Consider the following 22,205-nt stretch of genomic DNA (forward strand, 5'->3'; position numbering starts at 1 on the left):
CAAATTTCTATACATATTTATATTTTTATTCTCTCTTATTTATAAAGTTCCTTATAGTGTTTTTTGTCATTTTTGTACTATGTGGTGTTAACACAGATCAACACTGTACCTGCCATTAGTTTTTTAAATTTCCACTTTGAAATTTATCACAGATTATCAATAGAATGTTCTTTACACACATGTATGAATTCATTTTATTTTCTCTTTATTTTATCAAACTTTTGAAATTATTTAATAGATTAAACCATATATTAAACTTCAGAAAAACAGAAATATTAATATGTTTCTTTTAAAGAAACATACTTAAAATGTCCTCACAGATGGAAGAGGTTTAAGGTGTAGAAGTGGTTTATGATATTGTTTATGAAAAATATTTTAAAAATCAGTCCTTCATTCTGGAGGTCCTCTTTCCATATTTCACCTGCTAGGAGCTATATAATTTTAAGTAATTGTGCTTACATTTACATTAGTTTGTCACAGTATGCTGTCAACAACATAATATTTTCCAAATGAACATGTTTACATGCCCACCATAATGCCGATAACTATCAAAAATCAGTTTATTCAAAACAATCTGACAATGCAAGAAAACAGCATGTACATGAGACCTCATCATCATATAATTCTCTGCTTTTGATGCCAAAATGTAAACAGTGATGTGTACAACACTTATGCACTTTGGATAAGCCAGTTAAAATGCCTATAAAGGTGTTTACATGCAGAGAAAAATCGGGATAATGGGCAAAAAATGTAGGCTACCTGTGTTGATTGTTTTTTGCTTAATCCATCCTTACACCAATAAAGGAAAACAGTTTAAGGCATTTACATGACCGCAAATGTTGTTGTTTTTTTAAGCGTAACTGGTTTAAGATTGTGCATTCAAACACGCTCATGGAGATATCGCCGTAAACGGCACAGTGTTTGGCAAAATCTACTCAAAAACTGAATGGATATGATTCTTAAATGGGCTGGAAAGAGTGATATTGGAATAGAAAGTGACATTACATTTTTATCTGATGTTTTCTTTAAAGAAACTGTCAAATTACACAGTATTCTGAATAAAAACTGTGGAAACTGAATTATCAGAATTGAGGCAACAATTATAGTCACTTGGGGGGAGGTGGGGGTGTACTGGGGTGTACTTGCTTGTTTTGATTATTGGGGGGGGTTATCTCCATCCCCAAAAATAGACATTTATTAATTTTAATATCCTATATATATATTGAATGTGTTGAAACTTGACACCGGGCGACATATCCTGAAAACTGCACCGTTAGATCGGTTTCATGCTGAAGAGCTGCTTAAAAGTTTTTGTTTTCTCTCGTAAATGTAAACGAGTGTAAATATCAACATCATAATGTATGTCGAAAGGATTGAAGCCTGTCATGCAAAACTTGAGTTCACTGATGTCATTAAATGAGTCTGCTTTTTTTATTCCATCTGTTACTCCTGGTCGGAGGCTTCCGTAAATATTTAGTTTATACGTAGGGTTGCGTCCTACCTAAGTTTAATGGTGCAACACTCAAATGTTTAGTAGTCCGTAAATTGTGACTTAGTGCCAATTTGTGCCACAACTAGCCTAAGTTGTAACGTACGTATAGCTGGTGCAACCGGCCCCTGGTCAGAGTCTTCCATAAATATTTAGTTTATACGTAGGGTTACGTCCTACCTAAGTTTAATGGTGCAACGCTCAAATATTTAGTAGAGCGTAAATTGTGACTTAGTGCCCATTTACGCCACAACTAGGCTAAGTTGTAACTTACGTATAGCTAGTGCAACAGGCCCCAGCTGGGCCGCAACGCTGGCCTGACAAAATAATGATAATTAATGCTGAATGTGGCAAATTTAGCAATTTCTGTAAAAACGGCACCTTACAAATGTGAGTTGAATGCTTTAACATCACCCCACTACATTGTGTGAAAATTTGCTCTTTTGGTTTTTTTTTTAGATATAAGTGTTGAACCGAGTTTGGCTAATAAGCTAAAGCTAGCACATTGCCCTCAGCTGGAAAACAGTGAGTGCTTCTCTGTATAAACTAAAGGACACATTAGTGTTCCGTTTGGGACAATACTACACTTTGAAAATTCATACAGTAGAAAAGACAGTGTGCATAGTGTATTGCTACATTTAGGACACAGCTCTTGCTGTTGATGAAGTTGAATTGGTCATTTACATTTTTAGAGCTGGGCTTAGCGAAGATGCAATTACAGTAGTAAATCACCATTCAGAACAATGGGTGGGACTCAAACATGAAACCATTAGGAGGGCTGCGAACAGAGTTTTGGTGGCGCTAGGACCCAGGAGCGCTTTTTGTCCAGCGGTTCGGGCACACGCGCATTCCTGTCATACCGCAGTGAATGGAAGTGATTGTTGCGAGTCCGTCAAACGCGCTCAGCGCTGCGATCAGCTCCTGAGAGTCCCGGGAAATTCACTCCCAAAACAGATCCCATCTGATAGATAGAGAAATCCGCTATTTCTCAACAGAACTTTCCTCATTTCTCTGCCTTCTTTCTTTTGTCAAGTTTCCTTAGAGGAGTAATTAGCGGATGATGTGATCATTTAACATGTGATGCGTGACTCGTATTTACCAGCTCTCAGCTGAAGTTGACAAATCTGCATTTTCCCAGCACTAGGGTGTCTATAGTGGTGATGTTGTGGTAAGTTTATTCTCTCAATGCAATGTATGATTTAGTAAAGCTGCCATTTAAACTTTTAAAAACTGAATCTACAGTATACATTAATAGAGTCACAAATTACAGTTTTTAGTTTCCTAAAAGTCTTGTAATGTTTCATGCAGTCTGTACATAATGTGGATTGCTTTGTTTTGTTTTTTCTGTTTGTTTTTAAAATAGCTGGCTACGTATTACTGAAGTTCATGTGGTGGTTCTATTTTTGATCTTGTTGAATGTGTGTCAGCATGTGTTTCTGGACTGGTGCCTCTGAGGATGTTTCCCTGCTCACCTTCTGTCATTTGTCTTGTGTTGTCTTGATTTGGACTTGAGATGTTGCTTGCAAAATAACATGCATGTCAGTTAAGAAGTGTAAATGGTGAGTTGGTTAATAGTTTACGTATATTTTGTTATCTTTGTAATAGTGGTCAACCAATATGAGTTTTTTAATGGCTGATGCCGATATCCAGAGAGCAGGGCGGCCGATAGGCAGATACAATGCCGATATGTAACACAATTTAATATAGTAAATAACATAAACATAAAATTGCTATATAAACTCTTATTTAGCACTATATTTACTACATTTCACACAAAACTAAAACAAATAATATTGCATTTTATATGGTAGATAGCAGTTTCTTCAGATTTCTGTTTAGTCATCAAATTTTAGTAATTTATTTGCACATGAAGAAATTGCTAATATATTAGGAAGAAGGAAATAACAGTTCATACAGTAGTCCAGCAACCATGTATGACATTAACAATCGCATTTTCTCCAAAAATACTGAATCAAACCAATTATACATACAGTGCATAGTGAATATGACATTTACTCTTAGCACACGTGAAGCGCTTTTACTTTGGGCTGCTTCCGAAATCATAGGCAGCTGACTTGCTACCTTGCTGCATAACCAGTTAATGGCTTAACTGACATCTGTTTTGAATAAATGGAACTCTTAAGGAAACTGGTCTCAAAACAGTTTGAAAAGCACCTTATTTTCATCGTACCTCCGTATACAGCCTCCGGACGCAGCATTTTCCTGGTTTCGGACACAGCCTTGAAATTGCGCTCACACACTCCTGCGGATCCAGCACGAGCCTAAATCTCCTGACAGTTTAAACTGCCTGGATCACCTGCTTGGATTATCATGGACTGACCGTCATGATTTGTGAATCAGAGGAACTTTTGATCCTGAAGTTTTTGATTCTGGCTGATAGAATATGCGCTTCAGAGGAAGATATTAGATGAGTGCGTGCCAGGAAGAAAACGCTGGATTTTCATGAGGTTCGTGAATGACATCTGTTTAAATGAGGTATCTGCTTATTTGCAAACGGTATATAATAGAAGTTTTATTGATATTTGCCTTTTATCATAGAAAAGTTACAGGGAACTGTTGAGGAGAGACTGTTAGAATATGTGCTTCAGAGGAAGATTTATGAACACTCCACAGGATGCTGGATCTGCTCAAGTTGTGTGAGGTTGGTTTATTACAACTGTTTAAACGAGATATGTGCATATTTGCAGACGGTGTATGATATTAGTTTTATTGATATTTGCCTTTTTATCATTAGACAAGACAGTTAAAAGATACAGGGAACGGGGGCCTGGGTAGCTCAAGCAAAGACGCTGACTACCACACCTGGAGTCGCAAGTTCGAATCCAGGGCGTGCTGAGTGACTCCAGTCAGGCTTTCTAAGCAAACAATTGGCCCGGTTGCTAGGGTGGGTAGAGTCACGTTGGGTTAACCTCTTCATGGTCGCCATAATGTGGTCTCGCTCTCGGTGGGGCGCGTGGTGAGTTGTGCGTGGATGCCGCGGAGAATAGCGTGAAGCCTCCGCACGTGCTAGGTCTCCGTGGTAACGCACTTAACGAACCACGTGATAAGCCACCCGGATTGAGGCAAGTCACTACGCAAGCATGAGGACTTAGTGCGCATTGAGAATTGGGCATTAAAAATTGGAAAGACAAAGGGGAGCAAAAAAAACAACAACAACAAATGTTACAGGGAACTGTTGAGGAGAGAGAGGGACAATGAAACAGGCTAGCACTTTAACTTGAGCTCAAACGCGTCTGCCGCGTCCTGGTCTATTATTGTAGTAACACGATGGTACGTAACAACAAAACGAAACGGGACTGGTTATTTACATGTCTCAGTCGCTTCACATGTACTACTTTGTTAGCAACTATACACTGTACAAAAAAGTTAAAATGTGCAGTTGTCAGGTATTTCTGATCTGACCCTTAAATTTCTTAGATGTAGCCTAATGTACAGTAGTTGATTCTGTAATGTGTACTTGCTGATTCTTGAGATAAGGGTTTTAAATCTTAGTTTTTTTTTTTTTTTAATGCTAAATTAATTTAAAATGTATATATTTGTTGACAAAGGTCTCAGCCAACTAATCATATAAGGGAACAGGTTTTTATAATAATGTTTTGTTTCTGAAAATTGACATTTATTCACTTCATAACTTTCATCTTACTGTCATTTGTGTCAACTCCGTCAGACACACTAGAAAGGATGCTATTTTAATTTGATCCATCCAAAAAGAGTGTAAAGTCTTAAATTATTTAATAATAGTGTTCAGTAAAGGAGTTTAAGGAATGTTATTTTAAGGAAAGTTATTTTATAACACTTACATCATGTTTACACACATATTGTTACTGTCTTGTGGCTATACTTTTGAAAAAGTAGTGGTGGTGGCGTAGTGGGTAAAGCACATAACTGGTAATCTGGTAAGGTTGCTGGTTCAATCCCCACAGCCATCACCATTGTGTCCTTGAGCAAGGCACTTAACTCCAGGTTGCTCCAGGGGGATTATCCCTGTAATAAAGTGCACCGTAAGTCGCTTTGGATAAAAGCATCTGCCAAATGCATAAATGTAAACGTAAAAAGTGAGGATTTTAACATTTAAAAATTGTCCCCATTCACTTCCATTGTAAGTGCCTCACTGTAACTAGATTTATTTTTTTTATTTTTTTTGAGAAAGGAGGGACAATTCAAAATTCAAGTACTGACACTGACTACCACCCCTGGAGTCGCGAGTTCAAATCCAGGGTGTGCTGAGTGACTCCAGCCTGGTCTCCTAAGCAACCAAATTGGCCCGTTTACTAGGGAGGGTAGAGTCACATGGGGTAACCTCCTCGTAGTCACTATAATGTGGTTTTCACTCTCGGTGGGGCACGTGGTGAATTGTGCATGAATGCCGCGGAGAATAGCGTGAAGCCTCCTCACGTGCTACGTCTCCGCGGTAACGCGCTCAACAAGCCACGTGATAAGATGCGCGGATTGACTGTCTCAGACGCAGAGGCAACTGAGATTTGTCCTCCACCACCCGGATTGAGGCGAGTCACTACGCCACCACAAGGACTTAGAGTGCATTGGGAATTGGGCATTCCAAATAGGGGAGAAAAAAGAGGGGAGAAAAAAAACAAAAACATTATGCCACAAATGCTTTCAATTGAACTTAAAGGGATAGCTCATCCAAAAATGAAAATTCTCTCATCATTTACTCACCCTTATGCCATCTCAGATGTGTATGACTTTCTTTCATCTGCTGAACTCAAATGAAGATTTTTAGAAGAATATTTCATGTGGATTTTGGAGCTTCAAAATTTTGGCACCCATTCACTTGCATTGTATGGTCCTACAGAGCTGAGATATTCTTCTAAATATCTTAATTTCTGTTCTGCAGAAGGAAAAAAGTCATACACATCTGGGATGGCATGAGGGTGAGTAAATCATGAGAGACTTTTTTCGGTGAACTATCCCTTTAACTTGAATTGAACCAGAATATTCATTTAAGTGATAACATTTATTCTATAATTTTTTTATTCTGTTTTCATGCTATTCTGAAAATTAAAATATTTTTTCATCTTAATCATGTATTGTGCACTGGATCCATTTTTTTCACTCTGTTAAAACTTCCTGTATAATCTAAACTAAAATTCCAAAATTATTCCACAATTCTTAACTGAAATTATGACAATGGGAATGAAGGAGTTGACATGTTGAAACTGTGACCGCAGAGACTTGGGCATTTTTTTTTTATATAAAAAATATCAGACTTACCAGATTACTGTTGCATCCACCATGAGCAGGAGGTGGGAAAGGAGTCCTCTGAGTTATATCTGATTTCATTCTGATTTATTCAGGATTATAAACAAAGTTGAGTGAGGACACAATTTTTATAGACAGTTTTTTATGGAAATTATCATTTAAAGTTTACTTAATGTATTGTTTGATATCTTACAGATCCCTACCTTTCATTTGATATTTATTTTTATGAATTTTTAAACATGTTGTTATACAGTTTAACATTGTGACCTCTTGCTGAGGACAGATTAAGTTACATGTGCTTCCAAGTATTAGACATGCACTTAAAAAAAAAAATCTAATGAAATTATTAAAAATTATTAGTAATGAATGCCCAGAGGATACATATTTCCTTTAGATTTAACTTTTTCAGTCTTTTTATTAATATGAATTTCTTGATTTTTAACTTAAAGTGGATTTTTTTATGTAGGACATGTTTTGTTTTGACATTTTTGAAACTAGTTAATGTTGCAATATGAAGTATAGTTGTAACAAAACATTTTAGGTCACATTACATTTTTTATATAAAACTTAGTTTTTTAAATCATAATAATGTTTTATTACATCATTCATTTATTAATCTTGGTTAATGTTAATTAATGAAAATACAATTGTTGATTGTTAGTTCATTTTAGTTCATAATGCATTACCTAATGTTAGTGCATGCAACTTTTCATTTTAAAAATATATTAGTATTATCAATATTAACCAACATGAATATTCTGTATGCTGTAAAAGTATTGTTCTTTGTTATTTATGTTAACTAATGTAGTTAACTAATTTGAATGAATATGAAATTCAAAAAAGCAGTATCACATGAGCAGAAATTACATCCTTGAAAAGCCAAGAATTGATGGTCCTTGCTCTAAATTTGGTATCAACTTTAAATGAAAACATGTGAAAAGGCCAGAACATGTGTGTCTTTAGTAGATCTGGTTTTTTATGAGTTTTTTGGTTTGTTTGATTGTTGTTTTCTCTCTCATTTGAACTGCTTGCATGCAAGAAATGCAAAATCAAATAGCAGTCCATAAAAAATACCCTGGCACTGTAAGAGTGTCAATGGGGTGTTTTGGGAACTGACCTATCCTCAGAGGTTAAGTGCATCCAGTTACAGACTTCAAACATTCTTTTAGCTGCTCCTCACTCTTGATTCCACATTGCTGAACTTGGGTATTCAAAGTACTTGGCAGATGGTGTGACTGCCGTCTGTTCATAATCCTCGGGCTTAATAATGACAGGTCATTCTCATGACGAATACATCCCTGTTGCGACTTTTTGCCTGCATCGCCAAAATGTCATTGTCATGCCGTTCTAATGACAGTTCGTACAATTCCGTCACAGGCTCTGCAATCATCGGATTTATCGTACACGGCATCAGAACATCTTGAATGCAGCACACAAATAGAATTTTAATTTTGTTTATAATTTTTATGGTGCTTTTTAAAAAATTTTTTTTGCTGGAACCCAAACATTCTGAAACTCCCTTTGTGTCCCACGGCAAAAAATAAGCAATAAAAAATCATTTAATATTAGAGTTTTGCTTCAGGTAAAGCAAGGGAATGCTCTGAAATGAGTTGAACGACAGTAAAAAGTGCAGTAAAAAGTCCCGCCAGTGACGTTTTGTCAGAGTGTGTTGAATCCTGAACATACAGTATAATGTGACTTTTAAATCTGTGGTGATCAGAAGTTTATGACCCTGTTTACGGTTGGCATTAAGATGCATCTTGGCTGATCCGATCACATGTGGTCATGCAAGACACATTGCTGTTCACACCTGGTCGCTAAATGTGTCTTCTGCGACCACTTGTTTCAGGATTTCGAGGGGAGGGTCTCAGATTTCATGATGACATACATCAATCACTATGTCAGTGTGTTACTGCATGATATTAAAGCGCAACAAAGTCAGGAAAGACAAAGAAGGTATGAAAGAACACAGCACACTGTGACTCCCAGATGCAGCTGAAATGTAATCTAAGCACAAACGAAGCATTTCGATCTGAATTATACGTTATTTTAGTGGATTACCTATATTAACCTGATCTCCCGATGTATGTGCCAAATCTGAAGGAACAGAGATGTCAGGGGCAAAGTTATTTCATTATTAAGTATATTAAGTGCTCTAGTTACTGTGTAGGTATTGCATCCATCTGCCATTTTGAATTTTTCAAAATATATATATATTTTTTATAAACTCCTACTAGACCATTGGTCTGTTTCATGCAAAATTTTGAATGTATCATCTAGAGACACTCATGAGTTGCTAAGAAGATGTAAGCCAATGAATTGTTTGGCAATTCACTTAGCCGATATCTTCTGAAAGATTTGATTAATTAAAATACTTTTGATAACTTTATTATCTTGAGGGTCCCTAGATGATACATGACATTTTTTTGGTGAATCGGAATAACTGTCTAAAGGACTTGAAAAAGTATGTTTTTTTGTTTGTTTGTTTTTTCAAAATGGAAGAAATGTTTTTTGAGATGAAAATGAAATTGGAGATATACATTTTGGGAAACAGATGAAAATATAGTTTTGATTCTAGCCCAAATGGCTGTAAAGATATGAATGAAAACCACCTAGTGTTCAATGGTTCTTCTTGGACTTCTTGGTTTGAGACTCAAATGTTTCTGTCAAACCCCGGTGATTTTCCGTCATCAACCTGCATCATCACAAACGTCCACGTGATGGAAAACACTATGCATGTTGCTATATCTGTGTTTTTTATTAATTTGGTGTCATTATGCACATGTAAAGATAGTGAACGACACTTGCGTAATTCAGCAGTTGAACATGTCAACTCTATCGGATTCTTTTTTAGGTCACAGCTGGTTGGATGCTCACTCATGCACCTTTATAAAAGGCACCTCACCTCTTCTGTGTCCTACAAAGTTCCCCTGTTATTCATGGTGCAACTAATGATGTAACTATTCTTAAACCGGCAAAAATGCATGCGCAAGTAATTTTACTTCCTGAACAAGTGCAAACCTGAGAACAGGTTGCCTTCTCACTAATGCAAACCACATCACAGTTCCATTGCAACCGAGCTCAGACCACTTACCACAGGTATTCTCGGGTTTGGTTCAATGGTCTGCTCCCTGGTCTGCAAAACAGCTTTCACATTACCTATTTTCATGCTAACCGTGCTCTGTTTTGGAATAAACTGCCATTGTGAAAGCCCCCTGACACACCTAGGGCAGAATAAGAATAAAAAATCAGTCCCAGTTGAATAGGGCTCCAGGGGCTTGGACCCTTAATAATCTATTTCCAGGAAGATACATTTCATTTCAAAAAATTATATAGTATTGTTGTGCCAATACTGGGATGATCAGTTACGCTATCTCTTTTTTGCAGGTAACATCATCCATTTCCTCGGTGCACATCCTTGCTACCTCTTGCCCACCCGCTCATCGGCAGACATGCTTGTATCTGAGGACAGCACATCAGGAACCATGCTTCAGAGGCTTATGCAAGAACATCAGCGATACGAAACAAATGGAACTAGAGGAGGCATAGGAAACAACAGCTCTCAGATGCAAAGCAATCCCACATCAACAGATAACCTGCTTCTACAAGAGGAGAGACCCCTACAGAGTCAGTCACGACAGGAACCTCAAGGTCAGGAGCATCAAGTGGACAGCAGCTCCATGGAGAAGACCGGTGGAGTGGGACAGGTTGCAGGTAGAATAGTCCAGACAACCCTAAGTTTGCCTAGGTTTGATACCCTAGAGCTTCCGTCTTATGATGAAGCTAAAATCCATTCGCACCTTTACAGAGGACAGCAGAGTCCAATGAACACTCCATCTCAAAACCCAGGCTACACCCACCAGAGTCTTCAAAACCCAAATCAGACTCTTCCAATAAATCTGCAACAAAATCAGAACCAGGTCCTTCACAAGGAGGGCCATCTAAACCTTGTCCACCAAAGTCAGCAGCAACACAACCAGGTCCAACAGACGCAGCAGTTTTCAGTAGAGTCTGACAGCCCCACAGGCTCATTCTCCTGTCCTCCGTCACTTTCCAATGCACACTCTCTCTCCTCCCCTCCTTCTCTTTCATCTTCTTCCACCTCTCTGTCCGCGGTACCTGTGAAGGCCCATGTGGAGGGTCAAGCGTGGGTCCAGCGAGGGAACACTGGTGGTACGACTCTTCGGGATGAAGGCCTGGCAGAATTGAAACAGGGTCATGTTCGTTCGCTAAGTGAAAGGCTCATGCAACTCAGTCTAGATTGCAATGATGCTAAGCAAATTGGGGGACCCTCCAGTTCACCCTGCACAGGAGACACTATACCTTGTGGGGCTGAGAGTTCAGCAAATTCCACTTCACCAACTAGCAAGACCTCTACAACTATACTTCCACCTCCACCACCACCCCTACCCTCACCACAATGGTCTTTGGAACAAAGAGGTCCTCCCCCAGAATATCCCTTTAAGTTCAAGGTAAAAACGATGTTTCCGGCCACATTGAACTCCAACCCTGGGTCTCTGGAATATGTCCCCCTCTACAGTGACACCTTGACAGCAGCCATGATAGAAACAGTGCCACATTTAAATGTAGCAAGGTAATTGTATCATACTGTTAAAGCTGATGTGTGCAATTTGTTCTATGTTCTCCTCATACGTGTCATTTATTGGTGCGACGGGTGGAACTTGTCCCCATCAGTTTTTGAAATAGATTTTGTCAGTGACTTGTCTAATGCAGAATAAACACCTCCAGTTCTTTAGCAGATGTTTTAATCTTGGTTTATTAAAAGAAAACTTTTATTAGGGCAGATAAGAACCATGAACCTCTCATGATCAAAGTGAAAATGTTACCTCTAGACCAGTGTTTCCCAACATTTTTTGCTGTAAGTACCGACACAGCACCATCAATAAGGCTGAAGTACCCCTTCATCAACTCAAAACCAAAGATGTGTACCAAAGACTAAATATAATTTAACATAATCATTAATATTGTAATATATATATATATGTAATATAATATAATATTGTAATTTTGGTAGATAATATATATATATATATATATATATATATATATATATATATATATATATATATATATATATATATATATACACACTACTGTTCAAAAGTTTGGGGTCACTTGCCTGAAAAGTTTCTCATGATCTTAAAAACATTTTGATCTGAAGGTGTATGCTTAAATGTTTGAAATTAGTTTTGTAGACAAAAATATAATTGTGCCAACATATTAATTTCATTTAATACAAAACTAAAATGTTATTTTAAAAAAAGTTTTTGAAATGGATGACTTGGACCGAATAATTTGTTGTGACTAAAAAAATCCAAAATAAATCAAAACTATGTTATATTTTAGCATCTTCAAAGTGGCCACACTTTGCCTAGATTTTGCAGAAATGTACTCTTGGCAATTTCTAAACCAGCTTCTTGAGGCACCTCCCTGGATGCTTTTTAAACAGTATTGAAGGAGTTCCCATCTATATGCTGGGCACTTAGTGGCTGCTTTTCTTAATTATTCGGTCATCCATTTAAAAAAAAATCTGTTTATTTTTTTTTTATAACATTTTAGTTTTGTAATTAAATAAATTAATATGTTGGCACAAATATATTTTTGTCTACAAAACTAGTTTCAAACATTTAAGCATACACCTTCAGATCAAAAGATTTTTAAGATCATGAGAAACATTTCAGTCAAGTGACCCCAAACCTTTGAACGGTAGTGTATATATATATACAGTGCATTCATAAAGTATTCAGACCACTTCATTTTTGTCACATTTTGTTATGTTGCTGCCTTATGCTAAAATGCTTTAAATTATTCTTTTTTTTTTTTCACATCAATCTACACTCAATACCCCATAATGACAAAGAAAAAACCAGATTTTTGATAACTTTGCAAATTTATTAAAAAGAAACATTAACATAAGTATTCAGACCATTTGCTATGACACTTGAAATTTAGCTCAGGTGCATCCCATTTCTCTGGATCATCTTTGAGATGTTGCTACACTTTGATTAGAGTTAATTTGTGGCAAATTCAATTGATTGGACATGATTTGGAAAGGCACACACCTGTCTATATAAGTTCTTACAGCTGAAAATGCATATCAGAGCAAAAACCAAGCTGCCTGCAGATCTCAGAGACAGGATTGTGTCGAGGCATAGATCTGAAGAAGGCTACAAAAATGTTTGGCTGTATTGAAGGTTCCCAAGAGCACAGTGGCCTCCATAATTCTTAAATGGAAGAAGTTTGGAACAACCAGGATTCTTCCTAGTGCTGGCAGCCTGGCCAAGCTGAGCAATCGGGGGAGAAGAGCCTCTCCTCAGTGCAAGACACATGAAAGCCCACTTGGAATTTGCAAAAAAGCACCTAAAGGACTCTCCGACTGTGAGAAACAAGATTCTCTGGTCTGATGAAATGAAGATTGAACTGTTTGGCCTCAATTTCAAGCGTCATATCTGGAGGAAACCAGGCACCGCTCATCACCTGCGCAGTACCATCCCAACGATGAAGCATGGTGGTGGTAGCATCATGCTGTGGGGATGTTTTTCAGTGACAGGGACTGGGGGACTGGTCAGGGTTGAAGGAAAGCCGAACGCAGCAAAATACAGAGATATCCTTAATGAAAACCTGGTCCAGAGTGCACAAGACCTCAGACTGGGCCAAAGGTTCACCTTCCAACAGGACAATGACCCTAAGCACACAGCCAAGACAACGCAAGAGTGGATTAGAGACAACTCTGTGAATGTCCATGAGAGGCCAGCCAGAGCCTGGACTTGTACCCAATCGAACATCTCTGGAGAGACCTGAAAATGGCGGTCCATTGACGGTCCCCATCCAACTTGACAGAGCTTGAGAGGATCTGCAGAGAGGAATGGCAGAAAATCCCCAAACCTAGGTGTGCAAGGCTTGTCGCATCATACCCAAAAAGACTTGAGGCTGCCAAAGGTGCTTCAACTAAGTACTGAGTTAAGGGTCTGAATACTTAAGTCAATGTGATATTTTTTTTTTTTTTTTTTTTTTTTTTCATTTTAATAAATTTGCAGAGTTATCAGAAATCTGTTTTTTTTGCTTTGTCATTATGGGTTATGGAGTGTAGATTGATGTGAAAAAAATATTATTTAAAAATTTTTTTCATAAGGTTGCAATAACAAAATGTGAAAAAATGAAGGGGTCTGAATACTTTATGAATGGACTATATGGGCCTGGACAGCTCAGCGAGTAAAGACGCTGACTACCACCCCTGGAGTCACAAGTTCGAATCCAGGGCATGCTGAGTGACTCCAGCCAGGTCTCCTAAGCAACCAAATTGGCCCGGTTGCTAGGGAGGGTAGAGTCACATGGGGTAACCTCCTCGTGGTCGCTATAATGTGGTTCTCGCTCTTGGTGGAGCGTGTGGTGAGTTGTGTGTTGATGCCGCGGAGAATAATGTGAGCCTCCACACGTGCTACGTCTCCAAGGTAACACTCTCAACAAGCCACATAAGATGCGTGGATTGACGGTCTCATACGTGAAGGTAACTGAGATTTGTCCTCCGCCACCCGGCTTGAGGCGAGTCACTACGACACCATGAGGACTTAGAGCGCATTGGGAATTGGACATTCCAAATTGGGGAGAAAAGGGGAGAGAAAAAAATGCACAGTATGCTGTATATTGCAGATACAGGGATTTATCCACTGACTTTCAAAATCCCAGGGAAACTGGCAAATGTAGGGATGACATTTTCAAATTAAATGCTAAATGTTAATTTGAGCACCTGAATTGCTTAGCAGCAATGACATTGTAGTTATAAAAAAATTCTCTTTTTTTATTGTTTAGGCCAGAAGTTAAAAAAAAAAAAAAAACTGATGCCAAGGACCCCAAATTTAATGATTATATTGTCTTAGAAACCCATTTAAAAAAAGGCATTACTTAGTTCTCTGTTAGGTGCCACTAATGGTGCCAATATTACACATAGCAGCTTTTTAAATGCGCAGATGTCAACGTTTCTCACACACTGTCTTTGTCCATTTTAGGCAGTGCCCAATATCTCTAAGTTCTTCATCACAGCACCAACAGCAGAACAGTCCCATGTTCTCTGAGAGCTGTATCCTACCCTCTCAGGCTTCTCAACAGCCATATCAGGCTATGTCTTTATCTCAGTCTCTGAGATTTCCTGCAGCACAGACTGAATCTGTGATACAGGGACTGTCTCTTCGTGAGGCCCCTTTAGGACAGCCTTTCCCAGGGGAAGCATTTGCCATGGTGAGCCATGCACAGCAGATGCTGGAGATCTTAAAAGAGGAGAACCAAAGCCTTAGACAAGAGCTTCACCAGCTGAATGAAAAAGCTTGCAAACTGCTACGGGTATCATACATTTTTATTTTCCCTTTCTGTGTGAAAATTCACTATAAAACAAATTTGCTGACTTAATTTTTTGTTAACTTTACTTAATGTGCAACTATTTGTTAACCTTTTTAATGTGTAAGTAGTTATTCTTACTATTTGGGTACAATGCTTTAGATATCCCTAGGTAAGATAACTTGAATTATATGAGTGCCATTTTGTTCAGCAAACTAAAAGGCTCCTGCACACTTCCTACGAAATCGAAGAACGAATGGGTGTCATGTCATTTAGAACAAAATCTGGTTTGTTTCAGTAGTTCGTAAAAAGCTTTCCAGGGAGAACTTTTAGGAAAACTTTGTACAGGCTGCTAAACATCTTTTTACTGCCATTTGTCCACGTTATCGGCAGGTGTGACCTGAAGCTCCACCTACTTTGAGGCTGACAGCCAATTCTTGTTCAGTCAGTTCAGATCAGTCACATGAACACACCAGCGTGCAGCGTTATTAGTGAGCTGTACGACTGTTCTGTATAGTCTGTATTTCTGCCCATAAACACTCTTTTATGCAAATATTTTTGCAGTAGTATCTGTGTCATCATAAATAACAACAACCGCATGTAGCGTGTTAGCGCATTTGCGCCATGAATATAAAATGTAAACAAGACAAATTATACATTATCTACCAGATTTATATTACTTTAAATAGTCAATGGGTGGTCAAAACGGCTTCTTTTAGTGATCTCTAATGAATTCTATTTATAGAATGAGGCATGAAGTCATTGATAACATATTTTAATGTTATATTAGTTGATGTTTTATGTAGTTTTGAGCGTCCTCGTGTAAATGCTGCTCTAAACGCCTCAGCAGTGTGGCGGGTCTGAATAACTACATTTCCATCTAAGGATTTTTTGCGAAATATGTTTTAGCTCATCAGAATAAAGCTGATGGAAATGCAAATTATCGGTTAAATTTCACAAGTGTCGACATAATATTTTTCATTTAAGTTTAGCATATAAATCCTACGTTGACATCAATTGTCATGAAAAACTGGTTTGGAAACAGTTTTTGTAGAGAAAAATGGCATTAATGCAAAAATGTAGCATCACATGACAGAATTTACATTTGTCCTTACAACAAACAGCACAACAGAGAGGAACACTTGGACTGAGGACACGAGTTTTCCTCAGTTTCTTTAAAAGACACATTACCTTTATTCTTTATGTGCAGACTGCGTGTTCCCGAGCCAGTAAAGATTACGGTGTCTTTTACCAAAACGGCTGTTAAAAATAAATGAAATATAAAACATTTTATTTTAATCCCGTGTGATTGTGAATCTGCACTGTCCAGCCTCTAAGCCACAGAGTCCAGCCTCGTCTCCTCAGTCCAAGTGTTGAAATTCTCAGAATGTCTGAAGTGGATGTTGGCCAACGAGAAGACACGATAAGACACTTTTTTTTATTGTATTGCAACAACAAACACGAGTTTTCAGATCAGAAACACAAAAAGAGAAATACAATTCATAAGTGCCAAAATAATTCATATATAGAAAAATAGACATAAGAGAAAAGGAATATGAAGGGAGTAATTAACTTAAATGCAGAAAAAGAAAGCATAACAAGTGTACAAAAACAGATAAAGTCATAAATAACAGAGCTATATGGTGTCATATTATACCAAAAGTTATCTAAAGTCACAGAAATTAATTCACACAGTTTGTTTTTTTGGGAAGAGGTGGACAGTGTTAATGTAAATTCCAACATCTACTTGAAAAAACAACTGCAGATAACGCTGGCTGTTATGTTTAAACTAATGCAGTGTTTCTGAAGCATTTTATGCTATTGAGTATTATTTACACATGTAAAAGAAAAAAAAAAGCGTTTTCTTTTGGTTACAAAAATGAGAAAAGAACACAAGCCACAATTTTGTGATTTGAGATAAGTGAAGAGGAGTGTTGAAGTTTTTGTGTGCTGTTCGGACGTTTCACAACATATTTTCAGCAGGGTCAAATAAAATTACTGTGAAGGGATTGTCCATATTTTTAATTGGAGAGTGTAATATAGGATTACAGGCTCACCAATGTCACCAGATCTGTTGTATGTTGGCAAGAATTACAGTCAATTTCTTCAAATCATCTCAGATACAGATGAGCTACTTCTCAAATTCTATATAGTCTTATTTCCTACTATTACTGGCCAATTTCAATATATTAACTGAATACTCTCTCCATTTTACACAAATATGGGGACATCTGGGACGCGAAATGTACACAATTTGTGATATACACAAAATTCTGTACGGAAACAGCTCAAGGGCAGATTTCTTTTGCGCTAAACAAAAACAAAGTATTTTTTTAAGAATGGCATCATGACGCACACCATTTTATCGGTAAATGGCCATTTAAATGGAAACGAGTAGGAGACAGCAAAAAATTTTTTATGCATTTTCACTTTGTCGTTAACATAGCGCAAAAAGTGGATAGAAACTTAGGTTAGTGTTTGCAAACAGTATGTACTTCTTTTTACCTCTGAACAAAGAAAAACTTCTCCATAAGTGTGCTGGGGCCTTAAGGAGTCTTTGAGGTGCACACACAAAAAAACAAAAAAAAAAAACAAATCGTTGGTTTTACTCAATCCTCAATACCATGTTCATATTACTCAAAAAATGCATGTAACCAAGGGAACTTAAATTATTCAACTGATTCAACTTAAAGTATTTGTCAGTTTTACTTAATCCATTTGCGATGAATATTATTTGTTTGGTTAACTGAAACTGGGCAGATGATTTCCAGTTCCCAGCATACTTTGCATGGGACTCGATTGGGAGAATAAATGTTAAAATTAAGTTTTATTTTATGGGTCTTTGTGCAAGATGAATATAAAGGGGCAGACTTGTTAGTGTTTAATGTTTTATGTTGAGATTTAGAAGAATTTCTAGTATGTTGTAATTTTGGGGGTGACCGTCAGGGCCGTTTCTTATCAAATGAGGGTCATAAGTGAAATCCTGCTTGCAGCCCCTCCAAAACATTTTACAATAAATTAACAAAACATTAACAACAAATGTCTATAAATAACAATAAATGCCTATATTCATTTTTTTTATATAAAAAAGGTAAAACAAAAACAACAACAACAAAAAAACAACCTTGCTTTGCGGGGCCCCTAAGCGGCTGCTTATACCGCTTATAGCTAGAAACAGCCCTGATGACCATCATGGTGAAGAGTGGAGCTTGAGCCTAGGTTAAGGACCAATATAGTACATATTGAGTATTTTACATATTGCTCTATCCGTGGAGTAATCGCTCCACGGATAGAGCAATCTTTTTTTTATAATTTCATTATCTTCCCTGAGATCCACTTATAATGTTAGTAAAGTTTTTTGCACCAAAACAGTAATAATTTTGAAATATATCATACATTTTAAATCCTGTCTCTGGCCCTCTGTTTGAAACGCTCAGTTTTAAGCTCTCTTGCCCTTTAAGACTTCAATGTAAAGCCCACTGTAATGATTGGCTAACATCATGAAGCCCCTCCAATACAGCCATATTTGAAACTCAGTTGGAAGAAAATGAACAACAAGCTCCACAACATTCTAAATTTAAATTTCAGGGTTTGCACATAACGTACACCCATTACATTGCATCCAAATACATTAAGCACAGTAGCACCTAAACTATAAAACAGTCATGACATTTGACATATCCATGAATGAAACTGTTTAATAATAATAATAATAATTAATTTTCTTTATTTATCACACATTATACATTTGCACATATATGGTGAAATTCTTCTTTTTCACATATCCCAGCTAGGCTGGGGTCAGAGTGCAGGGTCAGCCATGATATGGTGCCCCTGGAGCAGATAGGGTTAAGGGCCTTGCTCAAGGGCCCAACAGTGGCATCTTGGCAGTGCTGGGGCTTGAACCCCTGACCTTCTGATCAGTAACCCAGAGCCTTAACCGCTGAGCTACCACTGCCCTAGCAGTGGTACTTACTTATGGATTTGGTTGGGTCCAGTAGAGTTTTTAACTGCCCCATCTGTAATAGTGCTCACTCAGTAACAGTTCCTTTGCAAAGCTTGTCTTTTCTTGACTGGTTCACAAGCAATCTATGGTGATATCAGCTGAAAAAACAATCCACACTGAAATGTTCTTTAAACGCAAACGTAATACAATCCACGGTGATGTTGGGTGCTTCAGCGGGCCAAAGCAGAGACACTGGTCTTCACATCAATTTCCGTGTTTGTTTACACTTAGAACGGCATGTGTTTCTCCCAGTCATTGGCAGCAGCAGAATGAGACATGGTTTTAAAAGTTGTAATTGTACCGCTCTTAAAAGACACCGCACAAACGCATCAAAACATATAGTGCATGTTTACAAAAGACTAACAATTAAAAAAAGCAAAGATGTGTGCAAAAACAGTCCAGGACGCCTTCAAAATAACAGGAAACAGCGCAGCTGAATGAAACAGAATGGAGGTCTCCTTTTTAGAGTTATAACTTGTCATTGCGTCTTTTAAAAATGGCGCGAGATACAGGATAATGGTCAAAGCAGTTAATCTAGTGCATAATTATGTAGAAAAACATTTAAATCCAGCTCATGAAGATGTCCTGTATAAGTCCCCTTTGCTGTAGATGAATCTCCCTCCCTGGGCGGGGCCAAGGGTGCAATGACGAAAAATAGGCGTTGATGTCTTGCTGAAGAGGAGGTCAAATGCAGATATATTTGGTCCTTGTGATGTCTCAAGTTCAACAACTTCAAATGGCCCATTTCTGGAGCCTGATTTAAATAAATGCTCTTTTTCTATTAAGGAGGAAGTTTTCAGTTCTGAAACTTACAGTATGTTTTTATAGTACAATGATCTCTTATCTGTCAAAAGATAAAGGAATATTTGATTCCTCATGTCATGACCCCTTTAAAATGCAAGTGGATGGTGATCCGACATTTGAAGCTTCAAAAATCACAGACAGTCAACATAAACATCATCCATACGACTCCAGCGGTTAAATTAATGTCTTCTAAAGCGATATGATCGCTTTTGTGTGCGAAAAATATCAATATTTAAGGACTTTAACTATAAACCATTGCTTCCGCTAAGCTTCATGAGAGCGCTGAGTTCACGTGGTCTCTCGTGTGACGTATTCGCGTTGCCATGTTACTGACATAATCTCACATTCTCCACTCGGTTGAGACATCCAGGATAAGCACACAAACGCACCATTGTTAGTAAAGAAACAGATAAATACAGATCTAAACCAAAACCAAAGAAGCTTCTGTACAGCATTCCTCCTTCTCACTTGTAAACAGCACTGCTTTTCCATGTGTGACGCACGTGCATCAGTTCTCATGTGTTTTACGTGTCAACGCGATTATGTTATTCGCGCATACCGCTGCTGACCGAAATCTATTAAGAGTTAAAAAGTACTTAAATATTGACATTTTCACACTAAAAGCGATTATAAGATGTTAATTTAACAGCTGGAGTCGTATGGATGACGTTTCTGCTGACTGTCTGTGATTTTTGGAGCTTCAAAAGTTTGATCACCTTTCACTTGCCTTTTAAGGACCTACTGAGCCGAGATATTTTTCTATTTTTCTTCAAATTTAAGAAAGTAAGCCATACACATCAGGGATATCATGAGGGTGAGTAAATAATGAGAGAATTTTCATTTTTGGGTGAACTATCCCTTGAAGTGAATTAAAGCAACGTGTTTGCAAAATTCAATTAAGTAAAATAAATTTGTTTTTACCGTAATGTATGAGACATTTTTGAGTTTACTAATTAAAATAATGAATACTAAATAAACATGAAGAGGGCATAATAATGCAAAGTGCTCAAAAAGAATTCATAAAAATAATATGGTTAATTATGTGGCAGGGAAGTAGTTTGTAAATAAACTTGGCAGGAAATTAATTCACAATGGTGATATTGGGGTGTGGAAATGTTATTGGGATACTGCCCAGTATGACTTGAATACATCACAGGAGGAATATGATTTACTGTGTATGATGAATGGGAGTTTGTGCTGTGTTCGCAGTTAGAGGTGGAGGTTGAGCACCTGTCTGATGCGTATGAGAGTTTAGTGAAGAGCTCATCTAAACGGGAGAGTCTGGATAAAACCATGAAGAATAAACTAGAGGGAGAGATCAGACGCCTTCATGACTTCAACAGAGACTTGAGAGGTGAGAATGTGAAATTTGTATTTTATTTATTTATTAAAGGAATGTTCAAGGTTCAATAAAAGTTAAGCTCAATCAACAGCATTTGTGTCATAATATTGATTACCAAAAAATATTTTTGATTCGTCCCTCGTTTATTTAAAAATCACGGCTCAAGTAAGTGGAAATGAATGGGCCAGTTCATAAACATTAAAATACACACAGTTTCAAAAGTATAGATTCAATTACCGTTACATCACCAAGTGTTAATTTAAATGACTTGCACCTTAACACATACGATTATTAAAAAACGTTTCTAGATTCTAAAGGTTGTAGTTTTTTTTTTAATGTATAACTTATGTCAATTAAATGATAGCTGGACATTTCGATGTTTTAGTGCCGCGGGTGGAATTTTCAGATGGTCTCTTTTGTATGCTAGGCAATGAAAGTGCACCGGAGCATTTTCAGGCATTATTCTACAGCTACAACAAGTGTTGACTGTTTGGCATACAATGTTTTATGTCCGTATAGTATAGTCGGGGACGGATTAACCACCGGGCCGATTGGGCCGTTGCCCAGGGGCCTCTAAACCCAAAGGGCCCTGAGCTCTAAATCAATTAATTATTTATTTTGAGATATCTATTATAAATCCACGTAAATGTCAGCCTTATGTGAAATACCATTTGTTCGGCAGAATGAGTGCTGGACGACAGAAGTGCGGGCACAGACACTCGATTGTGCGCTCATGGAATCTGTGTCTCACAGGTGCAGCGCGTTTATTTGAAGGACTACAGAGAACAGCGTCTGATTTACAAAATGCTTCCAAACACAAAGATCGGGTGCAGTTTACCCTGTTTGTGTACAAAGCTGATGGTTTAAATTCATATAAGCGACAGCGTTGGTGCAACAGTATGGAGAACTTTAAAATGTTTATGTCCTGCATGGATTTAATGTTTAATGATAAAGAGAAAGATGCCTTAATA

The 22,205-nt window shown here is 37.6% G+C and overlaps 1 protein-coding gene across 4 annotated transcripts in view; it reads left to right on the forward strand.

Moving 5' to 3' along the window:
• Window positions 1–22,205, forward strand: part of LOC127429486 (angiomotin-like protein 1) — a 48,590-nt gene that overhangs the window by 4,607 nt on the left and 21,778 nt on the right. For 2 of the 4 annotated variants that reach the window (XM_051678512.1, XM_051678515.1), the window contains 3 exons: window positions 10,118–11,324; window positions 14,758–15,088; window positions 21,102–21,246. In XM_051678512.1, the coding sequence (XP_051534472.1) occupies window positions 10,118–11,324; window positions 14,758–15,088; window positions 21,102–21,246 (1,683 nt within the window). Of the gene's footprint in view, window positions 1–2,365; window positions 2,658–10,117; window positions 11,325–14,757; window positions 15,089–21,101; window positions 21,247–22,205 lie in introns of those variants that run through there. The other 2 variants (XM_051678514.1, XM_051678513.1) reach the window with 2 other exon arrangements.

The sequence above is a fragment of the Myxocyprinus asiaticus genome, chromosome 39 (assembly GCF_019703515.2).
Source record: "Myxocyprinus asiaticus isolate MX2 ecotype Aquarium Trade chromosome 39, UBuf_Myxa_2, whole genome shotgun sequence".
NCBI lineage: Eukaryota > Metazoa > Chordata > Actinopteri > Cypriniformes > Catostomidae > Myxocyprinus > Myxocyprinus asiaticus.